This window comes from Ictalurus punctatus, chromosome 24, assembly GCF_001660625.3.
Source record: "Ictalurus punctatus breed USDA103 chromosome 24, Coco_2.0, whole genome shotgun sequence".
NCBI classification, from domain to species: Eukaryota; Metazoa; Chordata; class Actinopteri; order Siluriformes; family Ictaluridae; genus Ictalurus; species Ictalurus punctatus.
In genome coordinates this window covers 13,147,919-13,172,189 of record NC_030439.2, presented here as the reverse complement: position 1 = coordinate 13,172,189, position 24,271 = coordinate 13,147,919, and the positions used below count along the sequence as shown (strand labels likewise).

Genomic DNA, 24,271 nt, shown 5'->3' with positions numbered 1-24,271 from the left:
TCAAAATCTTTCTTAATAAAGAATGGAAATATCCAGCCATACAGTGGCTTAGTGGTTAGCACGTTCGCCCTAAAAACCTGCAGGGTTGGGGATTCGATTTCTGTCACGGCCCTGTGTGTGAGGAGTTTGCGTGTTCCCCCCATGCTGTGGGGGTTTCCTCTGGGTACTCTGGTTTCCTACCCCAGTCCAATGACATGCATGGTAGGCTGACTGGTATGTCTGTAGTGTATGAATGGATGTGTGCATGTATACAGTGCATCCGGAAACTTATGTACATGTGCTTTTTTTGTTTTTTATTTTGAATAAATTTGCAAAGATTTCAAACAAACTTTAGGTTGTCATTATGGAGTATTGTTTGCAGAATTTTGAGGAAAATAATGAAGTTAATCCCTTTTGGAATAAGGCTGTAACATAACAAAATGTGGATAAAGTGAAGCAGTAGAGAAAATGGGTGGATGGATGTTTTTAACTGATAAACTTTAGCAATGCCATCTTTTAATGTGATTTTTTAAAAACTGCAATTTTAGGGTTTCCCTGAAAAGGTTCTGCATAGCTAATAACATTAGCCCCTGGAATTGATGTTAGACTGACATGGCACTATCATTATTAAATTGTTGCAAAGGAGAAAACATTTTATCTTCAAATTTACTTCTTTGTTTATTTCAGCATATTGAAATGTTTTACTGCGGTAGTACCAGGGGTGTTCATCCTCAAAGTGCACCACTGCAGGCTTATCACATTTCACACACACACAGTGTAACTAATATATTTTTTTTCTTTTGAATATTAAGTTACATACAAGTATTCAATTTCAATAATACATACCCTAAAATAATACTTAGGTACAGTAATGAAGTAAAATTACTTTAAAATTATTTCCATATCTGAACATTGTCAGGAGAACCACTGTTGAAATCATTTAATATAAGTTGAATGAGATGCATTGTTCTGTGCATTTTATTCTATAACTGCCATAAATTGAAAAGATCCCTCTACATAACATTGACAACAAGGATATGAAAGAATCAGTTCCTCTTTTTCTGAAGGTGGAAGGTTCACATGAGCTTGAAGCATGTGGTTGTGGGTTGTTCATTTGAGAAGTTGGGACTGAAACATACAGACGTATACTGTTAACAATCAATCCACTCCACAAGCAAGGCAAGTGTTGCAGTTGAATTTTTTTACTACTTTTTCACAGAAAATGGCCTTTATGTTGAATGGCAAATAAATCTACTATCTACTGTTTTCTATGTGTTGATTGGCATAGGTAGCTTAATTTAAAAGTTATTATGCATTATTTGGATCTGACTGATGGCTCTTTTGGGACTTTACTGCTTATGCCTCAGACCCAAGCTAAATACATATGTTTTGTTTTCTCCTCCTTGTCTAGATGATTGCTGTGTTAGTGTTCCTCATGATAGGGCTGGTTTCTAGCAGCAGTGTCTGTCCAGACGGTACAAAATGTCAAGACAAAAATACTTGCTGCCAAACTAAGACAGGATATGCATGCTGCAAATATCCGTCTGTAAGCAGAAATCAGAGCTATTCATTATTTCATTAACTTTTGCAGTTTGTGGTAAATGATGAGTTACAATATTAATTTAATGTTGCATTCAATTAAAGTGCATCTTAAATAGAAACTTTCTTTGAACTGTGTAAATATCCTCCAAATCTGTGTGTATTTTTTTAAAGGCTGTTTGCTGTCCAGACAAGGCCCACTGCTGTCCACAGGACTACCAGTGTGACTTAGAGACTCAGCTGTGTGAGAAAAAGGGGCTTCCATGGTATAGAATCCCTCTTTCCCCTCAGATACCTGCTGAAAATGAAGAGAAAAGTGCTCCTGCTCCTCTGGTGAAATCTGACAATCCTTCTGTCTCTGTGGTTTTCTGTGACAACTTCTGTACCTGCCCTGATGGTACAACATGCTGCAGGTCTCCTTTTGGGCAGTGGTCATGCTGCATATACATTGTGGTTGGTATTTTTTCAGCAAATCTTGAAGGTGGTAAGTTTGAGAATGATCTTAACATTTTATCTGATCCTTTAGGGTCAGTGCTGCCTTGATGGCATCCACTGCTGTCCCTTTGGTTATCGCTGTGACAGCACATCCACCCAATGTTTTAGGGGAGCACTGAGACTTCCTGCATCTCCACAGATTGCTGCGATGCAGAGCAACACCATTCAGGTACAAGACAACTATAACCTTCTCTATTTCTTCAATAAAGCAGTGAATAAACACAGTAAAATATCAAATGACTGTTATGTAATAAATGTTAAACATTAGCAAAAATGACAAGCTATGAAAAGACTGTTTGTATAAGTGAAGAAAGATCGCTCATGAATCAAAATGTGACCTAGGATAGGGTAAGCTTTGTGTTTCATGTAAGAAATAAAAGACAAAGGGACGTGCTGTTATAAGAAAATAATAAATAAGAATTTGCAAAAGCCTTTGCGGAAAAAAAGAAACACACAACCCAAAAAAACAAAGAAAAGAAAATGATCTTCTGTGAATGAAGAAATTTGTCATTTTCATGAGATTTTTTTCTTTCTTTAAGAAGCCCACTAGTAAGTAGTGCACACGAGAAAGTATGTTTGACAAGATTATTTTCTCTGAAAAGGATATGATGTAATATGTTTAGGTAATTATAGTGTGTGCACCTCTTACTTTCTCGTTTTCTTTAAGAAAAAAATCTTGTGAAAACAACACATTTCTGCATGCATACAAACTTTTCTGTTGTAAATAAAACATTTTAGCATGTATTTATTTTTATTTTATTTTTTTTATTGTTGTTTGATGGTTGGACCTTGCAAAGCACTGGAGACTCCTTCCATAGATGTTAAATAAACATTTCCTTTCAAAAAGCTTCACCATATCAACGATTATACAAATGTACTTTCTTAAATAACAACACAATTTTTAATCTGTTAGATTATGTGGAGAGACCTCCATACATGCCCATGTGACTTAGCCCTTACTCAGGGCTGGGAAAAGTACTGAGAAATGATGCTTAAGTGAAAGTATAGATAATGTGTCAAAATCTTACTCAGTGAAAAGTTTTAGTATCCAGTCAAAAATGCACTCAAGTGAAAGTAAAAAAGTTGCAGTCATGTGCATGACTAACACAGCACAAACAAAACAAGCTGCAATGGCTGTATCTTTGAGCCAAAAAGACTTGGTGTTTTGCAGTTTTTACTACTCATTTTAATACAAATTGTTTTAGCTTTTATTTTGTAGCTGAAATATTGGGTCTATAAGGCTAACTAAATATAACTTCTCCAAATCTTGATTTAGGATTGAAAAACAAGTCAAAAGGCTACTGTAAATGCATCTTAAGCAATGTTGCCATTATCAAGACGTTACTCTCCACTATTTCCCAATGGTTTTCACAACTCTGATTTAAAAAAAAAAAGTGACACTCAGGCTGCAAGATAATTTCGGTTACCCATATTTTCCAACTCTTTTTTTTTTTGTCATTTTAAAACCATCAACATGTCAGCAAATCGGGGTTTTGGATGGATGCCCATGTACCATTTTCCCAATTGCCTAATGCATAGACCTTCTAAGTCAACCACTTAAAGTTTCAGCTTATTATTAATTTATTCCCCAGTAACAACAGCGAAACTAATGGAAAGGTGTGTAGTTACAGGAGTGAGGAATGTGAGTCTAAACCATCCAATGAATACTGGAACTTTAATTGGTTAAAAGAAAAATGATATATCTTAATAGAAATTAATGGTAAATGTCAGTCTCTTTCCCCTCAGATACCTGCAGAAAATGAAGAGAAAAGTGCTCCTGCTCCTCTGGTGAAATCTGACAATCCTTCTGTCTCTGTGGTTTTCTGTGACAACATCAATACCTGCCCTGATGGTACAACATGCTGCAGGTCTCCTTTTGGGCAGTGGTCATGCTGCATATACATTGTGGTTGGTATTTTTTCAGCAAATCTTGAAGGTGGTAAGTTTGAGAATGATCTTAACATTTTATCTGATCCTTTAGGGTCAGTGCTGCCGTGATGGCCTCCACTGCTGTCCCTTTGGTTATCGCTGTGACAGCACATCCACCCAATGTTTTAGGGGAGCACTGAGACTTCCTGCATCTCCACAGATTGCTGCGATGCAGAGCAACACCATTCAGGTACAAGACAACTATAACCTTCTCTATTTCTTCAATAAAATAGTGCATAAATAAAATGTGATAAAACATGATAATCCCAATAAGTTATGTGAACTTATTTCTTCTCTTTAACTCCAGTTGTCATGACAAGTTTTAGATGTTGAACTGGATGTGGAATTGGATAAGTTTTCAAAAAATGAAATTTAAAGTAATCCATTGTCTTGACTTGGAAAACTTTTAAAATGTAACTTTTGAGTTGAAACAAAGGTTATCTTCAAGTTGAGTTTACTCACATTTTTAAGGCAGCAGGTGAACTTTCGTCTCTAGGTTTAAGCACCTAAACTGTGAAGTGACTGTTATGTAATAAATGTTAAACATTAAAAAATGGCAAGCTATGAAAAGAGTGGGTGTCCAAGGGGAGAAAGATGACTCATTTATCAAATCTTTGACTTAAGATAGGGTAAGCTTTGTGCTTCATGCAAAAAATAAAACACAAAGGGATATAAAAGCATATGCTGTTATAGGAAAATAATAAACAAAGAGTTGGTGTGATAAAGAATGAAAGAATCATTCAAAGCCCCTGAAAGGACCTTTGCAGAAAAAAAAGAAGAAATGTTCAAATAAAATTTTTAAAAATCTTGTGAAAACAGAAAATTATCTTGTGTGCATGCAGAAATTTGTCATTTTCATAAGATTATTTTCCTTAAAGAAAGCACAGTAGTAAGTAGTGCACATGAGACATGTTTTGACAAGATTATTTTCTCTGTGATGTGATTTGCATATGTCCATTACAAGCCACTACAAGTTTCTTATTTCCATCTTTTGTATGTTTTGAATTGTATTCTTGTTGCAGGCTACACTAACATTTAATTTTTAATATCTTGAAATTATATATTTTTTGCAGATAAATTGCAAAAATATACATATATTTCTCTTTCCTTACCCAGAAACCAATGGCTGCAAACTTTTTTCACTCAACAGTATGTGACCTTAAAAATCCACAGCCATACTAGATGTTTGTCAATCAGTGGTCATTGCATCAACTCCATTGGCACACACATGATAGTTGGACATGATTGCCAACTATTAAAATCCAATCTTATGACACATGTTACATTGTAGTGTTTTGCAATTTCTAGCACTTGTTCTAATACAAACTGTTTTAACTTTGTAGTTGTAATATATGTAGTTGGATCTGTGAGACTAATAAAATGATGACTGCTTCACAGCTTCATTTAATTATATACCAATCAACAATATTACTATTAGTATTGATGTTGGGAAGACTTTGCACTCCACTATTCCAGTTGTTTTCTAAATGAGTGATAAAACTTGTCAGATGTATTCATAATTATACAAATTTTCCCAGACTTTATCTTAATTGTAAAGCCATTTTCATCAAATTGTGTTTTAGCTGTATGCTTACATACCATATTCCCTATTGCTTAATGCATAGACAACATTTCATCTTATCATTCAGTTAGTAATCTTGAAGAATATAATTCAAGAAATACAGTGACACTAATGGAAAGGTACATGCAGTAGCTCTTAGCCGAGCAATACTTACTGGGAGTTCAAAGAAAAGAAATGTAAAAAGGTATTGCATAATTTAATTTATAAGCAAATCATGAATGCAGCAGGTTTATAAGTCCATCCTATATGATTGTTTATGGTCAGTGCTGGCTTCATATCCATGCAGAGCCTTTATGAAGGACTTAACATGGTTAATCTCTGTAGGATCAGTGCTGCCAGAGTGAGACAGGCTGCTGTCCCATCGGGTTTCACTGTGATGAGGAGAGCAAAGCCTGTGTGAGAGATTTCGACTACTCATCTCCACTGAATGTCCAGAATCAGGCCGGGATTATACACTGCAGTGACCGATTCTATTGTCCAGCTGGAAATAGCTGCTGCAAGACACTAACCGGCCAATGGGCATGCTGTCCATATACTCTGGTACATATATCCATCTATCTATCTATCTATCTATCTATCTATCTATCTATCTATCTATCTATCTATCTATATCTATATCTATATCTATATCTATCTATCTATCTATCTATATATATATATATATATATATATATATATGTACACCTATCTATCTATCTATCTATCTCTCTATCCATCTATCTATCTATCTATCTATCTATATATATATATATATATATATATATATATATATATATATAGATATATAGATAGATAGATAGATAGATAGATAGATAGATAGATAGATAGATAGATATTCATTCCTAAAATAACAACACATTATCTTCTTATATATAATAATTAGAATTATGATTATCTCTTCTCTTCTACTGTATGTTCTTTCAAAGGGTCAGTGCTGTAAGGATGGAAAGCACTGCTGTGAGTATGGCTATGACTGCAATTGTACATTTACTAGATGTAAAAAAGGCTACTCAAGCGCACCTGCTCTTCTCACAAATGAAGCACTGCTCCTCTGAATGCTTCTTCCTTGAACCAAAGGCTAGGTCCATAAAAAGATATCGTAATTAAGAGTATTTCATTTGATCAACAAATGTCATACTTTTTCTAAGCTTTATGATTTGAATTTTGCTATACTACAATAAGCAGAAGTAGTTACAAAAAATAAATGACAATGCATATGTTAATTAATAAAGTTATTTTAATCCCAAATTTGCATTATGTTAATTATTTTTAGTCTGATTCTTCATTGTATATTGTATTATAAAAACTTTCTTTATTTAGTTTTTATAAAATTTCTTATATTTCTATTTCTCTATTTGCTATTATTTTCTGTTTTTTATACTTATAATTTTTTTACTTCATTATTTAATTATTTTGCATTTCTTTTACCTTATTATAATGAGACCTATGTCACAATGTCTCAGTATTCACTATATATTATATTAATTGTACAGGTGACACTTAGACTATATGGCCAAAAGTATGTGGAAACCTCACCAACACACCCATATGTGATTTTTGAACATCCCATTCCAGATCTTGTCCCCTTTTGCTGTTATAATAATCTCCACTCTTCTGGGAAGGCTTCCACTAGATTTTGGAGCATGGCTGTGGTGATTTGTTCATTCAGCCACAAAAGTGTTAGTGAGGTCAGTCACTGATGTCGGGTGAGGAGGCCTGGGGTGCAGTCAGTGTTCCAGTTCAGCTCAAAGCTGTTCAGTGGGGTTGATATTAGGACTTTGTGCAGGCCACTCAAATTCTTTCACTCCAACCTTGACAGACCCTGGACTTCGCTTTTTGCACAGGAGCATTGCCATGCTGGAACAGGTTTGAGCCACTTAGTTCCACTGAAGGGAAATTATAATCCTACAGCATACAAATACATCTTCCTCAATTTGCATCATGTGATATGGCAGCTGATTATAGCAGTGAAAAAAAACACCACTTAAACACTAACATAACAGACAATAACAAGACTAGCAACACAGAACAAATAGCAGAAAGCTATTACCACATAAGCTTAGCAAATCAAAAAAATCTAACCATTGATTTGCCAAGAGAAACTGAAAGTAAAGTGCTAGTTTGAGTCCTGTCTCAACGTATTTAAGTATTCAAAAGTAAAAATTAAACGTTATTTAACTTGTGGAATTACATAATGTATTGTTTTTTTGAGTGTGAAAACTAACTTTTCTAACTTATCTAAAACTCTTATAAGCAAAGAAGTCATATAGAATGTTTTTTTTTTAATGATTAAGATATGTGTATTCTAATAAATTATGTTATTAACACAACTCTAAGGTTATGCATTATTTATAATTATAGACAGAATTGTTGAGAGTATAGTACCTCCCAGACCTCAAAGAGTGTGACCCTACAAAATTTGAGTCCATTTTACTGTCAACCTTTAAAGAATATTCACCATAAACTTTGCCTGTATGGCTGCAATGGACTCTAGTCACATCCAATTTGTATTTACACCGGTTTGTATTTTGTAAAATACACCCTGGATATGACCCTAGTCCATTGTAGATTACTGGAACCTAAAATTACTTATTAATACATAAAGGCTTAAAGTTTAAGGTGGATTTTCTCCAAAGTTGACAATGAAATGGGCTCAAATTTAGTAGGGGCATGCACACTCTGAGGAGATCAAGAATCTGTCCGTTTTTCAACTATGCAATATTTCATAACTAGTGCCACATGAATATCAGTTATTGATGACTGTAATATAGCCATTTAGGCAAAATCTAACGTGAATCTAAAGTTTGACAGTGAAATGGTCTCAACTGTACTCAAACTGGGCTCAAATGTTTCATCATGCTGATGGCATATATGAATTATGTAGTATTTCATAACTAGAGCCACCCAAAAAAATACCCAGATATAAGAATGAAAAATCATCTGAATCAAGATTAGGGATAGGACTGGATATGTTCTATCATATTGTTCTAATTATAGTACTAAACTATAACATATTATTTAGTTGAGCCTGTAAATATATGGTGTAAAGCTATATTTTACCTTATATTCGTTTATTATTTGATACAGTGGATCAGAACATTAAACATATATTGTACACAATGTTGTCTAAACAGCATTTTTTACATCTATGTGACCCTTTTGGCTTTCCATGGTCACAACTCCACCTCACTTACTCTTCAGGGTCTGATAACGAGATCAAGAAATCCGAGTGTTTTGCTACATAGTTTGAATTCATTAATCGTGAATCGTAAAGTTTTCTCTACTGTGTCCAGACCAATGGCTGTGTTGGTAGACGTCCTATCAGGGATTCAAAAGTGAAGCCAAAATATCTCTGAGGCCCTCTAGTGGCTGACTGCAGTACAGTTTTTAACATGTTAGTGAATGGGAAAGGACTCAAAATGACATTTTTAGAATCTCCATAATTCGTTTTTGGTGATTAATAAAAGTGCATGACTGATGAGTTGACAGTCATCAAACTGACACGACATGACAGTCAAGTCTCATAGATGCACACACACTCTCCAACAGACACCGAAAGCTCTTGAGAGATGTGTAGCCTATGTAACACCTTTAGGTCAGTGGAACTTGTGCAATGTGTTACCACTATCAAGAGATTAAACACATTAAATTCAATAAAAGTCAGTGTTTTTCTATTTGGTACAAACAATCAGGAATTATATTTGTGTTCACTTTCATAATACATAAATAAATAAACTGTTGTCCACTAGAATTATCTAGTCTAAACTGGCATTATCAAAACAGGCCAACTTTGTAACTTATTTAAATATAGCCAGTAAAGTAGCTAAACTTTCCTCAACATGCATTTTAACATTGGAAGGAGTTCATGGCTTCTATGGAGGAAATGAATGTGTCGTGTATTATGAATCTTTGCTTACTCCAGCACATTGAAATATTTTACTGAAGCAGGGCCAGAGGTGCTTATCCTCAAGTTCCACATTGCAGACAAGTGGCCTATTCAGTTTTAAATTCACATGAATAGATATAACGTTAACTAAACTGTGTAGCATGAGAAGCTGACCATAGATGAGGAATTTGCACAATTCTTGAGGTTTGAGATGTGTGGGAACCTATTTGATTGATCACACAGCATGCAGTAAATGGCTAGTTGAGAGAAGAAGAGACCTTTAATATTTGTAATGAGTACAGGGTTCCCGAAGGTCATCAAAAAGTGTTAAAGGTCAGAAAATTGAATATCCTGATTTTAAGGCAATTAAAATGCCTCAATATGTGTATTTTTTCTACAAACCATTGAATTTTTAGATGAAGTCTTAAATCTGATAAATAAATAAATATAGCCGTTTAGGCTGGATTGCAACTCAGTGTTGTTATGTAGTCTTGTTTACATTTGTGACATTTTGCACACTTCAGTGTGTCACTTAACTTAGAGTTAGCAAGCAAATTGGGCGTAATGGGGAAGGGCAAATTCAACTCTCAGTGGTTCGAAGATGAGCAGTTTCTGAGATTGTTGGCATCAACTAATGACACTAATGAAGCCAACAATACTTTTAAATTGGGTACAATGGGAATTAATGCAACTGAATCTCATAGTTGGTAAATCTGAGAAGCACCAGCGCAACACTGCTAGTCAGAGTAGTGTACTGTAGTGGATTCCTATGTTGCCGCTAGTAGCAGCTCTTCTCATCAGGTGAACACTAAGGCAAACACAACTGTAACACAGGCTTTTTAGTTTATCAGAAAAATTGAAAGCTGACGTGCTGTGGGTTCTTCACACTATAAATCGACACCATTCCTAAAACAAAATCAAACGACGAGATCAATGCAGTTTTTAAAGCGATGTTCCCCGATTCTGAATGTGCATAAGTCATTATTTGCGGTAGAGACACAATGGCATACTGTAGAGTGCTTTTGCTCCATTTATTCAAAGAGAGCTTGTGTCTGAAGTAGGGATGCACCGAATGTTCGGCAACTGAAATTATTTGGCAACCGAAAATATTCAGCCGAAAATAGCGACAAAAAAAAAGCACTTTCGGTGTTCGGCCGAATAAGTGAAAATGCCAAATAAATTTGACCGAACAATGACGTGTTTGATGACGCGACCAAATAGCCTAGCAACCAGAGTGAGACGCGCAAATGTCACGACCTCGATGAGGGGGCGCGCGCATGCACGAGCTACGTGCACGAGCTACGTGCTCTTCGGATGTTTTCTGTGCGTTTGTTTTGTTTCTGTCACGTCGCGAGACGTAAGGGAGTAGAGTAGGGAAGCAGGTATAGACATATTTATCTATATCTAATATAATACTGTGTACAGTGTACAGGGACGCGAGCAGTATATATCCCCAATATAATCAGCCGTATAGAACCGAATAGAACCATTTTTTGCACTCTTGTCAATGCACTTTTTAATGCACTTTTTAGTTGTAGGCTACAGAGTGTTCCATTCTTTCAGCAGTCAGTTATAGGCCTAACATAGGCTGTTCAAGGGGGGGCTCAAAGATGACCACATAAATATTTTTATTTTACTCATTTATTTATTTAAAGTTATATTGTGCCTTGTTGGTAGCTTATGCCTGCTGGAATGAAAAAAAAATGTTCAGTGTTAAATTAATATTTTGAAATTATAGTTTTTGTAATTGATTTTTTATTGAAAAGCAAGACAAAATAGTAAAAAGCACATTTTGACTATTTACTTTATGCAATGGTGAAAAAAATGGCAAAATAAATGGAAAAAACACGAAAAAACGTGTTCCGTATTCGGCCTTCGGCTTTCGGCCAAGTTTTTCATTATACTCGGTTTCAGCTTCAGCCAAGAATTTTAATTTCGGTGCATCCCTAGTCTGAAGTAGAGATTGTGTCTCAAGAATCTGTTTTGTTGTTATGATCGACGAAATTATGAACAAGATAACTAAAAAAAACCAACTGGACCTCTACTTGAGATACTGCACCACTGATGAAACGGGCATTATGCTAACTCTCACTGTATTGAGATTGTGTTAGCTTGTTCTTTATGTTCGTCCAGTATTCATTTTTATTTCTTCAGGTCTTAAAAAGGTCTTAAAAAGCCTTACATTTTAATTTAAAAAAATAATAAAAATAGTCGCAGCAACCCTGGAGTACTTTCAAGATCTGAATAAAAATGCAATTAATTAAATTTTTGTTTTTTGTTAAATGTAATTAAGTAAGTGTACAAGTACTCAGGTAGTATAACACTCAAGTAAAGTATAATACTCCAAAATACAATTACCTAATTATTTTCAATATCTGCTTTCAAAAACATTTAGTGTAATCTGAGTCAGGTTCATTGTTCCATACGACACTTGAAACATTGTTTTTCACAAGTGCCCTACATGAAAACTCTTTCTATGCAACACTGACAAGAGGGATATGAAAGGGCCAGTTCCTCTTTTTTTTGCATGTTGAAGGTTCACATCTGCTAGATATGTGTTTGTTTACAGGTCAATATAGTCATTTGAGAAGCTGAAATTGAATGTACGGACGGATATTGCTAACAAGTAGTCCACTGCAAAAGCAAGGCAAGTGTTGGAATGAGATTTGTATTTTTTTCATAGACAACTGCATTTACATTGAAGGGATTAAACACTACTTAACTTGACAGTCTAGTTTTGACTGTAGTTTTGGATGCAGACATTCTACTGTCTTTTATGTGTTCATTGGTGAAGGAAAATTTAGAAATTCTACATTATTTAGATCTTACTGCTGTTTTGGGGGAGAATTTATTGTACATAAAGGCATTATTGTAGATAATGGGTAAACAAGTATGCTTTGTTTTCTCATCCTCTAGATGACTGCTGTTTTAGTGTTGCTTATGGTAGGGCTGGTTTCTTGCAGTATTGTCTGTCCAGACGGGACAGAATGTGAAGACAAAAATACTTGCTGCCCAACTAAGACGGGATATGCATGCTGCCAATATCCATCTGTAAGCAGAAACCAGAGCTATTCATTTCTTGTGGAGCTTAATTAATAAGGATTTATTACAAATATGTGATCTGTTTATCTAATCAAAGATACAATAATGTTACATTATGACTGAATCTTAAATACATCCTATATAAACAAAAACCTCCTTAGTATCCTCTAAATTATACCCTATTTGTATTCTTTAAGGCTGTTTGCTGTCCAGACAAGGCCCACTGCTGTCCACAAGACTACCAGTGTGACCTAGAGACTCAGCTGTGTAAGAAAAAGGGGCTTCCATGGTATAGAATCCCTCTTTCTTCTCAGATAGCTGCAGAGGAGGAAGAGAAAAGAGCTCCTGTTGCTCTTGTGAAATCTGACAATCCTTCTCTCTCTGTGGTTCACTGTGACAACTTCTATACCTGCCCTGATGGTACAACGTGCTGCAGGTCTCCTTTTGGGCAGTGGTCATGCTGCATATACAGTGTGGTTGGTATTTTTTCAGCAAATCTTGAATGTGTTAGGGTTTATGAGTATAATCTTAACATCTTATCTGATCCTTTAGGGTCAGTGCTGCCCTGATGGCATCCACTGCTGTCCCTTTGGTTATCGCTGTGACAGCACATCCACCCACTGTTTTAGGGGAGCACTGAGACTTCCTGCATCTCCACAGATTGCTGCGATGCAGAGCAACACCATTCAGGTACAAGACAAAATGATATTCTCCCTTTCTTCAATAAAGTATTACATAAATAAAATGTTTTAAAATAGGATTTAGTGACAAACATTAGCAAACTACAACACTGTGTGGTTGAGTGGGTGTATACAGGAAGGAAGATGACTCATTATAGGAAAGTACTTAACAATAGGGTGGTGTGATTTGTGTCAGGCCATTACCATCCAATCTTCATATTTTGTATGTTTTGGATTGTTTTCTTGTTGCAGGATACACTTCATTCAGTATATCTTAGAATTATCTTAGATTTCCTTGCAGATAAAGTGTAAAATATAGGTACATTTCTTTTTCCTTTCCCAGAAATCAAGGGGGCTGCAAACTTTTATACTCAAATGTATTTAACGTGGGGCACACTGTGGTTAGCATGTTCGCCTCACACCTCCAAGGTTGGGGGTTCAATTCCCGCTGCAGCCCTGCGTGTGTGGAGTTTGCATGTTCTCCCCGTGCTGCGGGGGTTTCCTCAGTCCAGAGACATGCATGGATGTATCTAACATTAAAATCCACAGCCATACTAGCTAGTTTGTCAGTCAGTGGTTATTGCATCAACTCTAATGTCTCCCAAGTGACAGTTGGACATGATATCCTGGTCTTGTGAAATCTGATCTTATGACACAGTTTACATTTTAGTGTTTTGCAATTTCTAGTACTCATTATAATCCACTCTTAGTCTTGTAGCTGGAATATTTGGTTTGTGAGGCTAATAAAGCAATAATTTTTCCACAGCGCCACAGAAAGTTTAACTCTTATTATGTAAACTCTTATAACAATATGGAACGTGAATCTCAGCCAACCAATATGCATAGAGTTTAAAGAAAAGAAATGAAAAAAAAATATTGCATTATTTATCAAGCAAATCATGAATGTAACTTGGCTAACTACAGTTAATCTCTGCAGGATCAGTGCTGTCAGAGTGACACAGGTTGCTGTCCCATCGGGTTTCACTGTGATGAGGAAGTCTGCATTACTGACTTTGACAATACTGCATGAGTGACTTTGATTTTCTTTAAAAAGAAGGCTAGGTTCAGAAAAAAAAGCAATAATCATTTACTGTATTTTATTTAAGCAACAAGTGTATTACTTTATTATGCTCCATGGTTCAAAAAATTTTTATGCCACAATAAACAGGAACAGTTACATTGAATTTTATTAAGTTCTCATTTTGAAGAAACAAGAAATAAATTACAAAAATAAATGACTGAAAATGAGTAAAAAATGTAAATGATGCAAATAGAAATTAATCTTAAAAAATGTTATTCACAAAATTGTATGCGCATTATTTCTAGTTTATGATTCTTTATTGAATGTTGCATAATATTCAATAACTTCTGTCTTTATTAATTTTTATTTTATTTCTGATATTTTTTATTTCTCTATTAATTATTATTTTCTGTTATTTCGGTTTTTTAAAAAAATCCTTTTTATTCTTTACATCAATATCTGTTCATTTATGCATTACTTTCTCTTTATGATAATGAGACAAATAGCCTATGCCAGGGGTTCCCAAACTTTTCCAGGGCAAGACCCCCCAAATAGCATTAACATTTGACCGAGGCCCCACTTTTGCAAGATGTCTTTAAAACACATTAAAAATACAGACTTCTGAATATATTCCACTTTTTTAAATTAATAATTACATCTTACATCTTTACATTACATTACATTAGGAATTGATTGTGTGTGTGTGTGTGTGTGTGTGTGTGTGTGTGTGTGTGTGTGTGTGTGTGTGTGTGTGTGTGTGTGGTGGTCTGAAAAAAAAAACATGTAAAAAAAAATCATCAATCAAATCAATTCACACCAAATTGTTGAGGTCCCCCGGGCGCCCCCTAGCGGCCCCCACTTTGAAAACCAAAGGCCTATGCCGCCGCGCCTTATTGCTCACAGATATTATACTGTGCAGGAGACACATAACTACGGAAGCCCTAAGCGGCCATACATTATTACTTTTTTTACTGTTGTTTTCTCGTGATCTCGACATAATAAAAGTTGTTTTCTTGTTATCTCGACTTAATTTTCCTGTGCACTGGACCTCAATCATCCCAAAGTCAATGGGGGAGTTTAATGGTTTTTTTGGCAAAATGCCTGAAATAAGGTCTGTGGTTAACACAAGCTCAATGTATGTTCACGTTTTATACTATGCCATAAAATACATCAGTAATACCCCACGCAGGATTTTTTAAAATGCTTTTACGTGTCTTGAAAAAGACGATTGCTAACAAGTAGCTAAATGGGACTACAGAGGTTGTCAGGGACATTAAACGTCATCACGCCGAACAGGTAAACTCGTCTGTTACAGCCTCGTTGTGTTTATACTCGCACTCTTGCAACTCAACTTGTAGATTGATCAATTTATAGTATTTTCCAATTGTATTGTATTTTAAATAAAGATTGAAAGAGTTGTCGGAAGCATAGCGGTGATGATGTTGAAGCCATGCGACCGTGGTGTAGTTCTTTTTTTAGCCTAACATTAGCTTTTTACTTCTGGCGAGTGTATAGGCTTCAAAATCTTATGAGTCTTATCTTAATGAACGAAACATGTAAGAATCATAAACATTTGTTGGTCACATAGTTTATTTTCTGCAATAATCCAAAAACCAATGGAAAAATCCTATTGGCTTTTTTTGTCGAGGGAACCAGGACAATGCTAACTTCTGGGCTGGCCTACAAAAATACTTCAACCCTGCAGGATTGACGACTTCTACATTAGTGTCCGACACTTGAGAAGGGGACACACACCCCTCTCTAAAGTCCATCTCGATCCTCGATAAAGTCCATCTCTACAGCGGGCAACTATTACATTTATGAAGGAACACCTGTCCCATTCACAAAGCACCAGATTTTCTCACAATAAAATTACATCATGAAAAAACAACTTTTGCTATGTCGAGATCACGAGAAAACAACTTTTGTTATGTCGAGATCACGAGAAAATTAAGTCGAGATCACGAGAAAACAACAGAATAAAAAAGTAGTAATGCATGGCCACTTAGGGCTTCCATACACAACTGAGACTCGGATGAATATGTTAGTCAGGATTATTTACTCTTTCATGTGTAAAAAAAGGCAAAAAAAAAAAAATGCAAGTCCTCCTTTATGTGGAAATCTGCAGACATCTTTGTTACAAAGATTGTTCTGTGTGACTCAGTTTGTGTCCAGCGTAAACAGGACTCCTGTAAACAGTGCAGCGCTTCCGGGTCCCGTTGTATCGCCAGAACGTGCGACATAGGTGAGGACTTGCATTTTTTTGTCTGCTCTCACGTCAACACAACACGCATACGTCGTGGTTCTCTCGTGAACATGCGTCAGAGATCTATATAGAAGTGAAGATATTTTGTGAATAAAGTTTTGTTTTTCTGTGCACACAAACTCGTATCACGAGATTAAACCACTGGAGTCACATGGATTACTTTTGCGATGCCTTTATGAACTTTTTGGGGATTGAAAGTTTTGGTTACTTGGACTGTAAATGGAAGGACAGAAATCTCTCAGGTTTCATTAAAAATGTCTTCATTTGCGTTCCAAAGATGAACGAAAGTCTTATGGGTTTGGAACGAAATGCGGGTGAGTAACTGATGACAGAATTTTCATTTTTGGGTGAAATATCCCTTTAAAGGTTTGTGGACACCTGACCATCACACCCATATGTGCTTGTTGAACATCCTTTGTTGTTATAATAACCTCCATTCTTCCAAGAAGGTTTTCCAATAGATTTTGTAGTGTTGCTGTCTAAATGTATCCATTCATCCACAAGAGCATTAGTGAGGTCAGGCACTGATGTTTGGTGAGGAGTCCTGGGGTGCAGTCAGCGTTACAATTCTCTAGGGCTTCCATACACAATTGAGACTCGGATGAATATGTTAGTCAAGATTATTTACTCTTTCATGTGGAGACTTCGGCAGAAAATTTACTACAGAGTACTTATTTCGATTGGAAATGTAAACACTAGATTTACTAAATCTAACACTAGAAACACTAAAAGCAGCATGTTTGCAGTTTCATGAGCAGTTCAGTGTAGTGAGGTAGGAAAAGCCAGCATCAGTTAATGGATGCTGTTGAGGATCCTTATGAAATGAGGGAAGAAGCTGTCCTTTAGCCAGAAGGTGTGTGCAGTGCTGCTATGGAAGTGTTTGCCAGAGGGAAGGGAAGGGGGAAGTGCAGGACATATAAACTGGGCGAGTTTCCACTTTATTAGGTTAAAGTTAACGAGCTAGCAGGTTTACTAAAACCGGTAGAGTAAATCCTAAAAGACAAACAGAAGGTTAAATCATAAACGGCTCTGTCGTAGATAATTAGTGCAGTAAATAGGGTGTATAAACTGTTCTTTCATGTACAGTGTATTTTGGATTCAGCCTTACAGAAGACTTGTAGGTATTTGTCGCCCTCTAGAGGAGGTAAATAGAGGCGGATTTGAGTTTCCATGGTAACCCAGTGTCAACATCCTGAGTTATTGAGCGTGCGCTTTCAGCATGTCCGAGATGTCTGCGCTGAGCAAAAAGCTGATTCAAACCTTGGCTGAAACTCTGTCTAAACAAGTTAAACACTGTAAGTATCGCAGATTGTTGCATATTAATTATCTGGATGTTACTCAGCGAACAAGAAACATGCGTGTGAGCACTACTGAGATATATAGTTATGCATTACTAGCTTAGCTAGTTAGATACATTATTCACCAACCAGTGAGTGGACCTTTAGTTTTAATAATCGCTTGTATATATACGTCATACTCTGATATGTCAGACCCTGGTACACCTGGAGGGTTAGTATTAAAGGGATAGTTCACTCCAAAAAATTCTGTCATCAGTTTCTCACCCTCGAGTGGTTCCAAACCCATAAGACTTTCGTTCATCTTCGGAACACAAATGAAGACATTTTTAATGAAACCTGGGAGATTTCTGTCCCTCCATTTACAGTCCAAGTAACCAAAACTTTCAAGCTCTGGAAAGTTCATAAAGGAATTGTGAAAGTAATCCATGTGATTCCAGTGGTTTAATCTCAATTTTTGGAAGTGATACGAATGCTTAGTGTGAGCAAAAAAAAACTTTATACACAAAATATCTTCACTTCCGCTTAGATCTGCGACACGCGTTTCATGAGAGAACCGTGGCGTATGCGTGTTGTGTTGACGCGAGAGCGGACAAAAAAAAAAAATGCAACTCCTCTATGTGGAAATCTGCAGACATCTTTGTTACAAAGATTGTTCTGTGTGACTCAGTTTGTGTCCAGTGTCCGTCTTCCTCTGCTGTAAACAGTGCAGCGCTTCCGGGTCCCGTTGTATCGCCAGAACATAGATGAGGACTTGCATTTTTTTGTCTGCTCTCACGTCAACACAACACGCATACGTCGTGGTTCTCTCGTGAACATGCGTCAGAGATCTATATAGAAGTGAAGATATTTTGTGAATAAAGTTTTGTTTTTCTGTGCACACAAACTCGTATCACGAGATTAAACCACTGGAGTCACATGGATTACTTTTGCGATGCCTTTATGAACTTTTTGGGGATTGAAAGTTTTGGTTACTTGGACTGTAAATGGAAGGACAGAAATCTTTCAGGTTTCATTTAAAATGTATTCATTTCATTTCACTTCATTCCAAAGATGAACGAAAGTCTTATGGGTTTGGAACGAAATGCGGGTGAGTAACTGATGACAGAATTTTCATTTTTGGGTTAACTATCCCTTCAAAAGTTTGTGGACACCTGACCATCACATCCATATGTGCTTGTTGAACATCCTTTGCTGTTATAATAACCTCCATTCTTCCAAGAAGGTTTTCCACTAGATTTTGTAGTGTTGCTGTGGAAATTTATCCGTTCATCCACAAGAGCATTAGTGAGGTCAGGCACCGATGTTTGGTTAGGAGTTCTGGGGTGAACTCAGCGTTACAATTCTCCCAAAGGCGTTCAGTCAGTGTTGAGGTCACGGCTCTGTGCAGGACACACAAAGTTCTTCCACTCCAACCCACTGTGTGCTTCCAACTTTGTGCCAGTTTGGGTTAGGCCTATACACATGGGTGTGATGGTCACGTGTCCACAAACTTTTGGCTATGTAGTGCAAATATTTATGTTACAAAGCCATCTTGGCTCGAGGAAAATAAATCGCTAAAATTGGTGAAATATCAACTGACATTTAAACTGCCTTTTTTTTTTCCAAATCTAAAACAAATACGTGAACTCACAATGTTTATCCATGTCTTATTTGCACTCCCATGCATCTCATGCAGCAACCCCAAGCATGAGAAGAGGTTTTGTGTGTCTTTAATCTTCCCCAAAAAACATAGATGTATTGAAGGTTAGTCATTTTAAATATTATTATCTGTCCCAGTTTTACAAATGTAATACAGTAGATTCGTTGCTAAGCAGTGAACAGTATGTTATACAATGTGTAAATTCACCCATCTTCACAAGCAACTCTTCTCTGATCTCATAAAGAAGTTTACACCTGGTTGTTTCAGTACAAAAGTCAAGTATTAGGAGAGATTTTGGTAGTCAGATACTACTAGACTTTATTATTTTTTTTCAAACTGGTCTGGAATATTCTTCTTGCTGTGCAGTTAATAAAACTGAAGCGGAGTGCCTGATCCGACTGTTTAACACACTGCTGGGAGAACAGACTGAGAGGAAAGCGGCTCATGGACTGGACCGGGGAAAATTCCGCAACATCCTGCACAACACATTCGGACTGACCGATGACATGATTATGGACCGAGGTAAGGTCACAAAGTTTGTGCATAGATGACAGAGTGTATTCTGCGTGTAAACTATATAATAGATAAAAGATAAAAATTTCTCGAGTTTTCAATAAATATACTTCATGTTATCCGTAAGTATACATTAATTCTCATCTGTCCTAGTTTTTCGTGCCTTTGACAAGGACAACGATAGCTACATCAGTGTTAAAGAGTGGATAGAAGGACTAGCGGTCTTCCTCCGAGGGACACTGGATGAGAAAATAAAATGTAAGGGAATTCAGTGCTTACTTCTATATGAGTAATTTCAGTCACAGTGCTCATCGTGCCAATGTCCTGTTTGTGAAATTCCTGCAGTCTGTTTTGACATTTATGACCTGAACGGGGACGGCTACATATCTCGGGAGGAAATGTTCCACATGCTGAAGAACAGCCTGATCAGACAGATGACTGAGGAAGACCCCGATGAAGGAATTAAGGACCTCGTGGAAATAATACTAAAGAAAATGGTAAGGGAAAAGCTGGGCACTGTCGAGAGAGATAGAGAGAGAGAGAGAGAGAGAGAGAGAGAGAGAGAGAAACAGTCATCTGAAAATATGACAAGTTCAAGTAACATTTATTCTGCAACTGATGTTGATGTCCAGGATTATGACCACGACAGCAGACTTTCATATTCAGACTTCGAAAAGGCTGTGAGGGATGAAAATCTTTTACTAGAGGCTTTTGGATCTTGTCTTCCTGACACAAAGGTAAAAATTAACAAAAGCACACATTAAAAGTGATATGAATGTACTTGCCTGTGAGGTAAATGGCAATAAAAACACTGACATGCCTTGTATTTCTTCCTAAACAACCCCAGCCCTTTGGTTGAACTACAGACAGGTGACAAATGAAAGTAAAAACCAGCAGCTCACAATGCCCCAATCAACCTAATGCCTAAATGAGTAGTTTGTGACAATGTCTATTTTTCAAACTGCTATACAGTTTAATAAATTTTAATTGAAAGCATCTCTAATAACAGTCAAGTTAATCTTTTATTTTAAAAAAAATAAAAAATAAATAATAAATAATAATATATATATATATATATATATATATATATATATATATATATATATATATATATATATATATATATATATATATATATATATACACACACACACACACATACACACACACATAATGTATAAATAATATATATACATAATATATAAATATAACATAATGGTCTGCCATCGTTTTTTTATTAATATACAAAAGGCTGTTCAGTAATATACTGCTTTTTTGTTTGTTTTGCAGAGCATACAGGCATTTGAACAACATGCATTCCAGGATACACTGAGGACCTGAATCAGTCAAATAACAAATTCACAACAAGGTTTTAAAAGCAAATGTACAACGTGTGTTTCTCTGTAGGAATTGTTAGAATGTGATTAAATTCTTCTCCGAGGCTTTGTGGTGGTGGTGGTGTTACTGCTGGTCTTCATCTCCGTGGGAATTGATGAGACCTTAAAAAAAAAATAATAATAATAATAATTTGAAATAATTCTGATTTCAGTAACCAGAAAACCTAACTTTCATGAAACTGATCAAAGTGACACGATAGGGGTTTTTCCACACACACACTTGTCACACTAAAACTCCATGCATACTATATAAGTCTCATGTTAATATGAGTTAATAAGTCCTTTTAAATGTTGTCTATAATTTATTGTTGTGTTTTTAACTGTTTTATTTTTGTTTGGGCAACAGACAATAGGAAAAATGTGTTTCCTTTTCCAGAAATTGGTTATTTTCGAGAATTGTAGAGTATGCCGTAATCTAACCAGACATGTACACACACAGTCCATGAACAATACTGATAATGACAGATTCGGATAGGATTAAAACCCCAGAGATGCTTCAGTAATAATTACATCACCCCACCTTCCCATGTAAAATAGAAAGAAATGCATTTTAATCAGTATTTTGAAAAAGTCAACACTGAGGTAACCATTAATCATATATCCTGACTAACCATGAAACTGTGCAACTGTAACAACACTATTACACAGCGTACCTTTGCCATTGTTTGCCGGATTAAGCTGGCCGTTGTGTTTAATGAATTATCTTCCATGTCCATTTTTTGTTGTTCTGGTAGTTTGGGTCCAAAGAAAGGAGCATTTTTGTCCAACATTCCCAAAAAGTCTGTATTGTCCATCATTTTCCTCTTTCTGTTTTCCAAACGTGCCGTCCTCGGTATGAACCTTGGTGCAGTGGATGGAGGATTTCTGGATATTTTAGACCTGTCTCTTTCTTCCTTGTCAGCAGATGCTGAGTTTGGCCAATTTGTGGTCTGTTTGGAAAGTTCTGGGGAAGCTGAGATGAAACGATGTAGAGATCCCATCTTATCCTCTGTAGGCGCATTTGTTTGTAGACTGTGTGATTTAAATCCCCAAGAAGATAAACATTGCTGAGGGGCTTCTTCCTCTGGCGGTAAAGGCAACAGTGGAAACCCAGAATAAGTGTTGGGATTTGAAGTTTCTGTTTGAGCACGGTTTCCGTCTTCCCATGGAGTAGATGCCAGTGCTGGTGCCGATGACTCTGCAGGTTTTTTGGACCTTGTGGGTTCCTTTTCACTTTCTGTTTCTGTTAAATAAATAAATAAATAAATAAATAAATAAATAAATAAAAAATAGGCAGGAAATGTCTAAAAATGCAGAAAGATCTTAAACATTTTAACATAAATCTAGAAAGTGTGCTGTCAGTATTTCATCATAATACCTGATTTTATACATGCTCTGTTCATGTAGCTCCTCCGGTCTTGCAGCTTCTTTCTTATGTCTTCTACAGTCTCGTATTCAGGAGCATAACACACATGAAGTATCCCTCCATAGAAGCTTTTTTCATCAGTGTTCCGCTTTGCAGCCCTGAAAAAAAAAAATAAATCAATATAATCACACTTTCAGTACAATGTATACCATGGGCGCTGTTTTTATTATTCAGATATCACAAACTGATTCTCACCTTGCACTTGTAAGTTTCTGAAACTTCATGAGATAAACTTCAGTGAATTGTTCAGCAGGATACTCATCAAGAACTCTATATTCCTCTATCACTCCATAAAGTGCAAAAAGTTGCACCAGCTCGGTCATCACACCGATAGCAGGCACTCCTTGCACCAGGAGAAACCGAGACTCCAAGTTAATGGTGTACACCTAAAATGAGGCAAGGCAGAACATACCATGCAAAAGATATAAAAGCGCACTCAATGTCTGAAGTACAGACTGATGATGACAAAGGCAGTGTTCAAAATGGCACACTATCCATACTATTCATATATTGATATCCAGCCCTGATGTCATCCAGTTTATCTGCAGATAAGAAATATGAATCTGCCTATCTCTGTGTTCAATATATCTTTACGGCTAATTATTTAATTATGTTAATCACTGAGGATTTCACATATCATACTCACAATTACTCAATAGTTCTAAAAAAAAATCTGTCTGATTAATTAACTGGCTGGGATCAGGGATCACACCACATACACACACACACACACACACACACACACACACACACACACACACATACACATACATATCTTTATAGACTCTGAAGTAGCTGTGTCCAAGGGTGAAACTGACTGACAGGTAATTGATCATGTGACTATGTTGTATATAAAATAATACTATATATCAACAAGACAGTTTTCAGTACAGTAATGTCATTTCCAACCCTGCCGTCGAAGCTTGAGTCGCTAACTAGTGCAGTCAGTTTTAATTAATTATACTAACTTCCCTTCAAATGTACAAGAATTAACCCGAACTGACCTTGACAGCTTTTGGTCTTCTTCCCTCCCTGTATTTTGGTCTTGTGTGACAGGCTTTCTGTTGCTCATGATGTTTGTACACTCGCGGTGTATCCCAAACAGAACAGCCCTCGGACGCCGCCATGTTTTCTCACAGTCTTCTCCGAGCATGCGCACAACGAAAGAGCCGTACTGATGCAGCCTTCACGTGCTGCTGGAACTATTATCAATTCGAGTTTCCGACCCAAAGGGGACAAACGAGCGTTCCTTCAAATCGTAATTACTAGTGAGAACATCGGAAATAATTACAATCAAAATAATTTCCAAATCAACCTAATGTAATCAAAGCTGCTGTACCACTGTATACACAAACCTGAATTTTAGATGTTTTATTTCAATGCTAATATCATGTACTTTAGGACATTTCTATTGCATTGTGAGATGCTAATCAAATTTTACTCGACTTGTAAGATGACAATAAAGATATCCTATCTCTATACATATTTGACCATAGTGTAGGAAAAGTAGTTTCAGTGGTGGTTGTTATTCTATTATTAGTGGTGGGTTAGTTTCAGTGGTAGGTAATAATGATTAATTCATTTTTTTTTTTTATTATAT

The 24,271-nt window shown here is 36.2% G+C and overlaps 4 protein-coding genes across 5 annotated transcripts; 3 read left to right on the top strand and 1 right to left on the bottom strand.

Moving 5' to 3' along the window:
* The first annotated feature begins 1,035 nt into the window (after positions 1-1,035).
* Positions 1,036-6,772, top strand: LOC108257376 (progranulin). Of its 2 annotated transcripts, none has more exons than XM_017455094.3 (8): positions 1,036-1,158; positions 1,391-1,525; positions 1,693-1,971; positions 2,045-2,182; positions 3,760-3,921; positions 3,995-4,132; positions 5,849-6,064; positions 6,451-6,772. In XM_017455094.3, exons 2-8 carry the CDS (start codon positions 1,391-1,393, stop codon positions 6,577-6,579), a joined length of 1,197 nt encoding a protein of 398 aa, XP_017310583.3. In that variant the 5' UTR covers positions 1,036-1,158; the 3' UTR covers positions 6,580-6,772. The 2 variants fall into 2 exon arrangements, with proteins under 2 accessions (XP_017310583.3, XP_053531311.1); XM_053675336.1 differs by having other exon boundaries at positions 3,745-3,921.
* Positions 6,773-11,889: 5,117 nt separating this feature from the next.
* On the top strand, positions 11,890-15,172 carry LOC128629076 (progranulin-like). The gene is made up of 5 exons (XM_053675337.1): positions 11,890-12,057; positions 12,327-12,461; positions 12,650-12,928; positions 13,005-13,142; positions 14,070-15,172. Exons 2-5 carry the CDS (start codon positions 12,327-12,329, stop codon positions 14,160-14,162), a joined length of 645 nt encoding a protein of 214 aa, XP_053531312.1. The 5' UTR covers positions 11,890-12,057; the 3' UTR covers positions 14,163-15,172.
* A 2,448-nt stretch (positions 15,173-17,620) lies between these two features.
* clxn (calaxin) lies at positions 17,621-21,310 on the top strand. Its single transcript, NM_001200837.1, is given in 6 exon segments — positions 17,621-17,714; positions 19,723-19,878; positions 20,023-20,127; positions 20,215-20,366; positions 20,502-20,606; positions 21,160-21,310. Coding segments are annotated over 6 exon segments (645 nt in total). The 5' UTR covers positions 17,621-17,638; the 3' UTR covers positions 21,211-21,310.
* rbm48 (RNA binding motif protein 48) lies at positions 21,083-23,846 on the bottom strand. The gene is made up of 5 exons (XM_017455036.3): positions 23,676-23,846; positions 22,867-23,057; positions 22,624-22,769; positions 21,920-22,488; positions 21,083-21,368 (listed from the first exon to the last, which is right to left on the bottom strand). The coding sequence occupies exons 1-5, from the start codon at positions 23,796-23,798 to the stop codon at positions 21,294-21,296; spliced, it is 1,104 nt and encodes a 367-aa protein (XP_017310525.1). The 5' UTR covers positions 23,799-23,846; the 3' UTR covers positions 21,083-21,293.
* Positions 23,847-24,271: the final 425 nt, after the last annotated feature.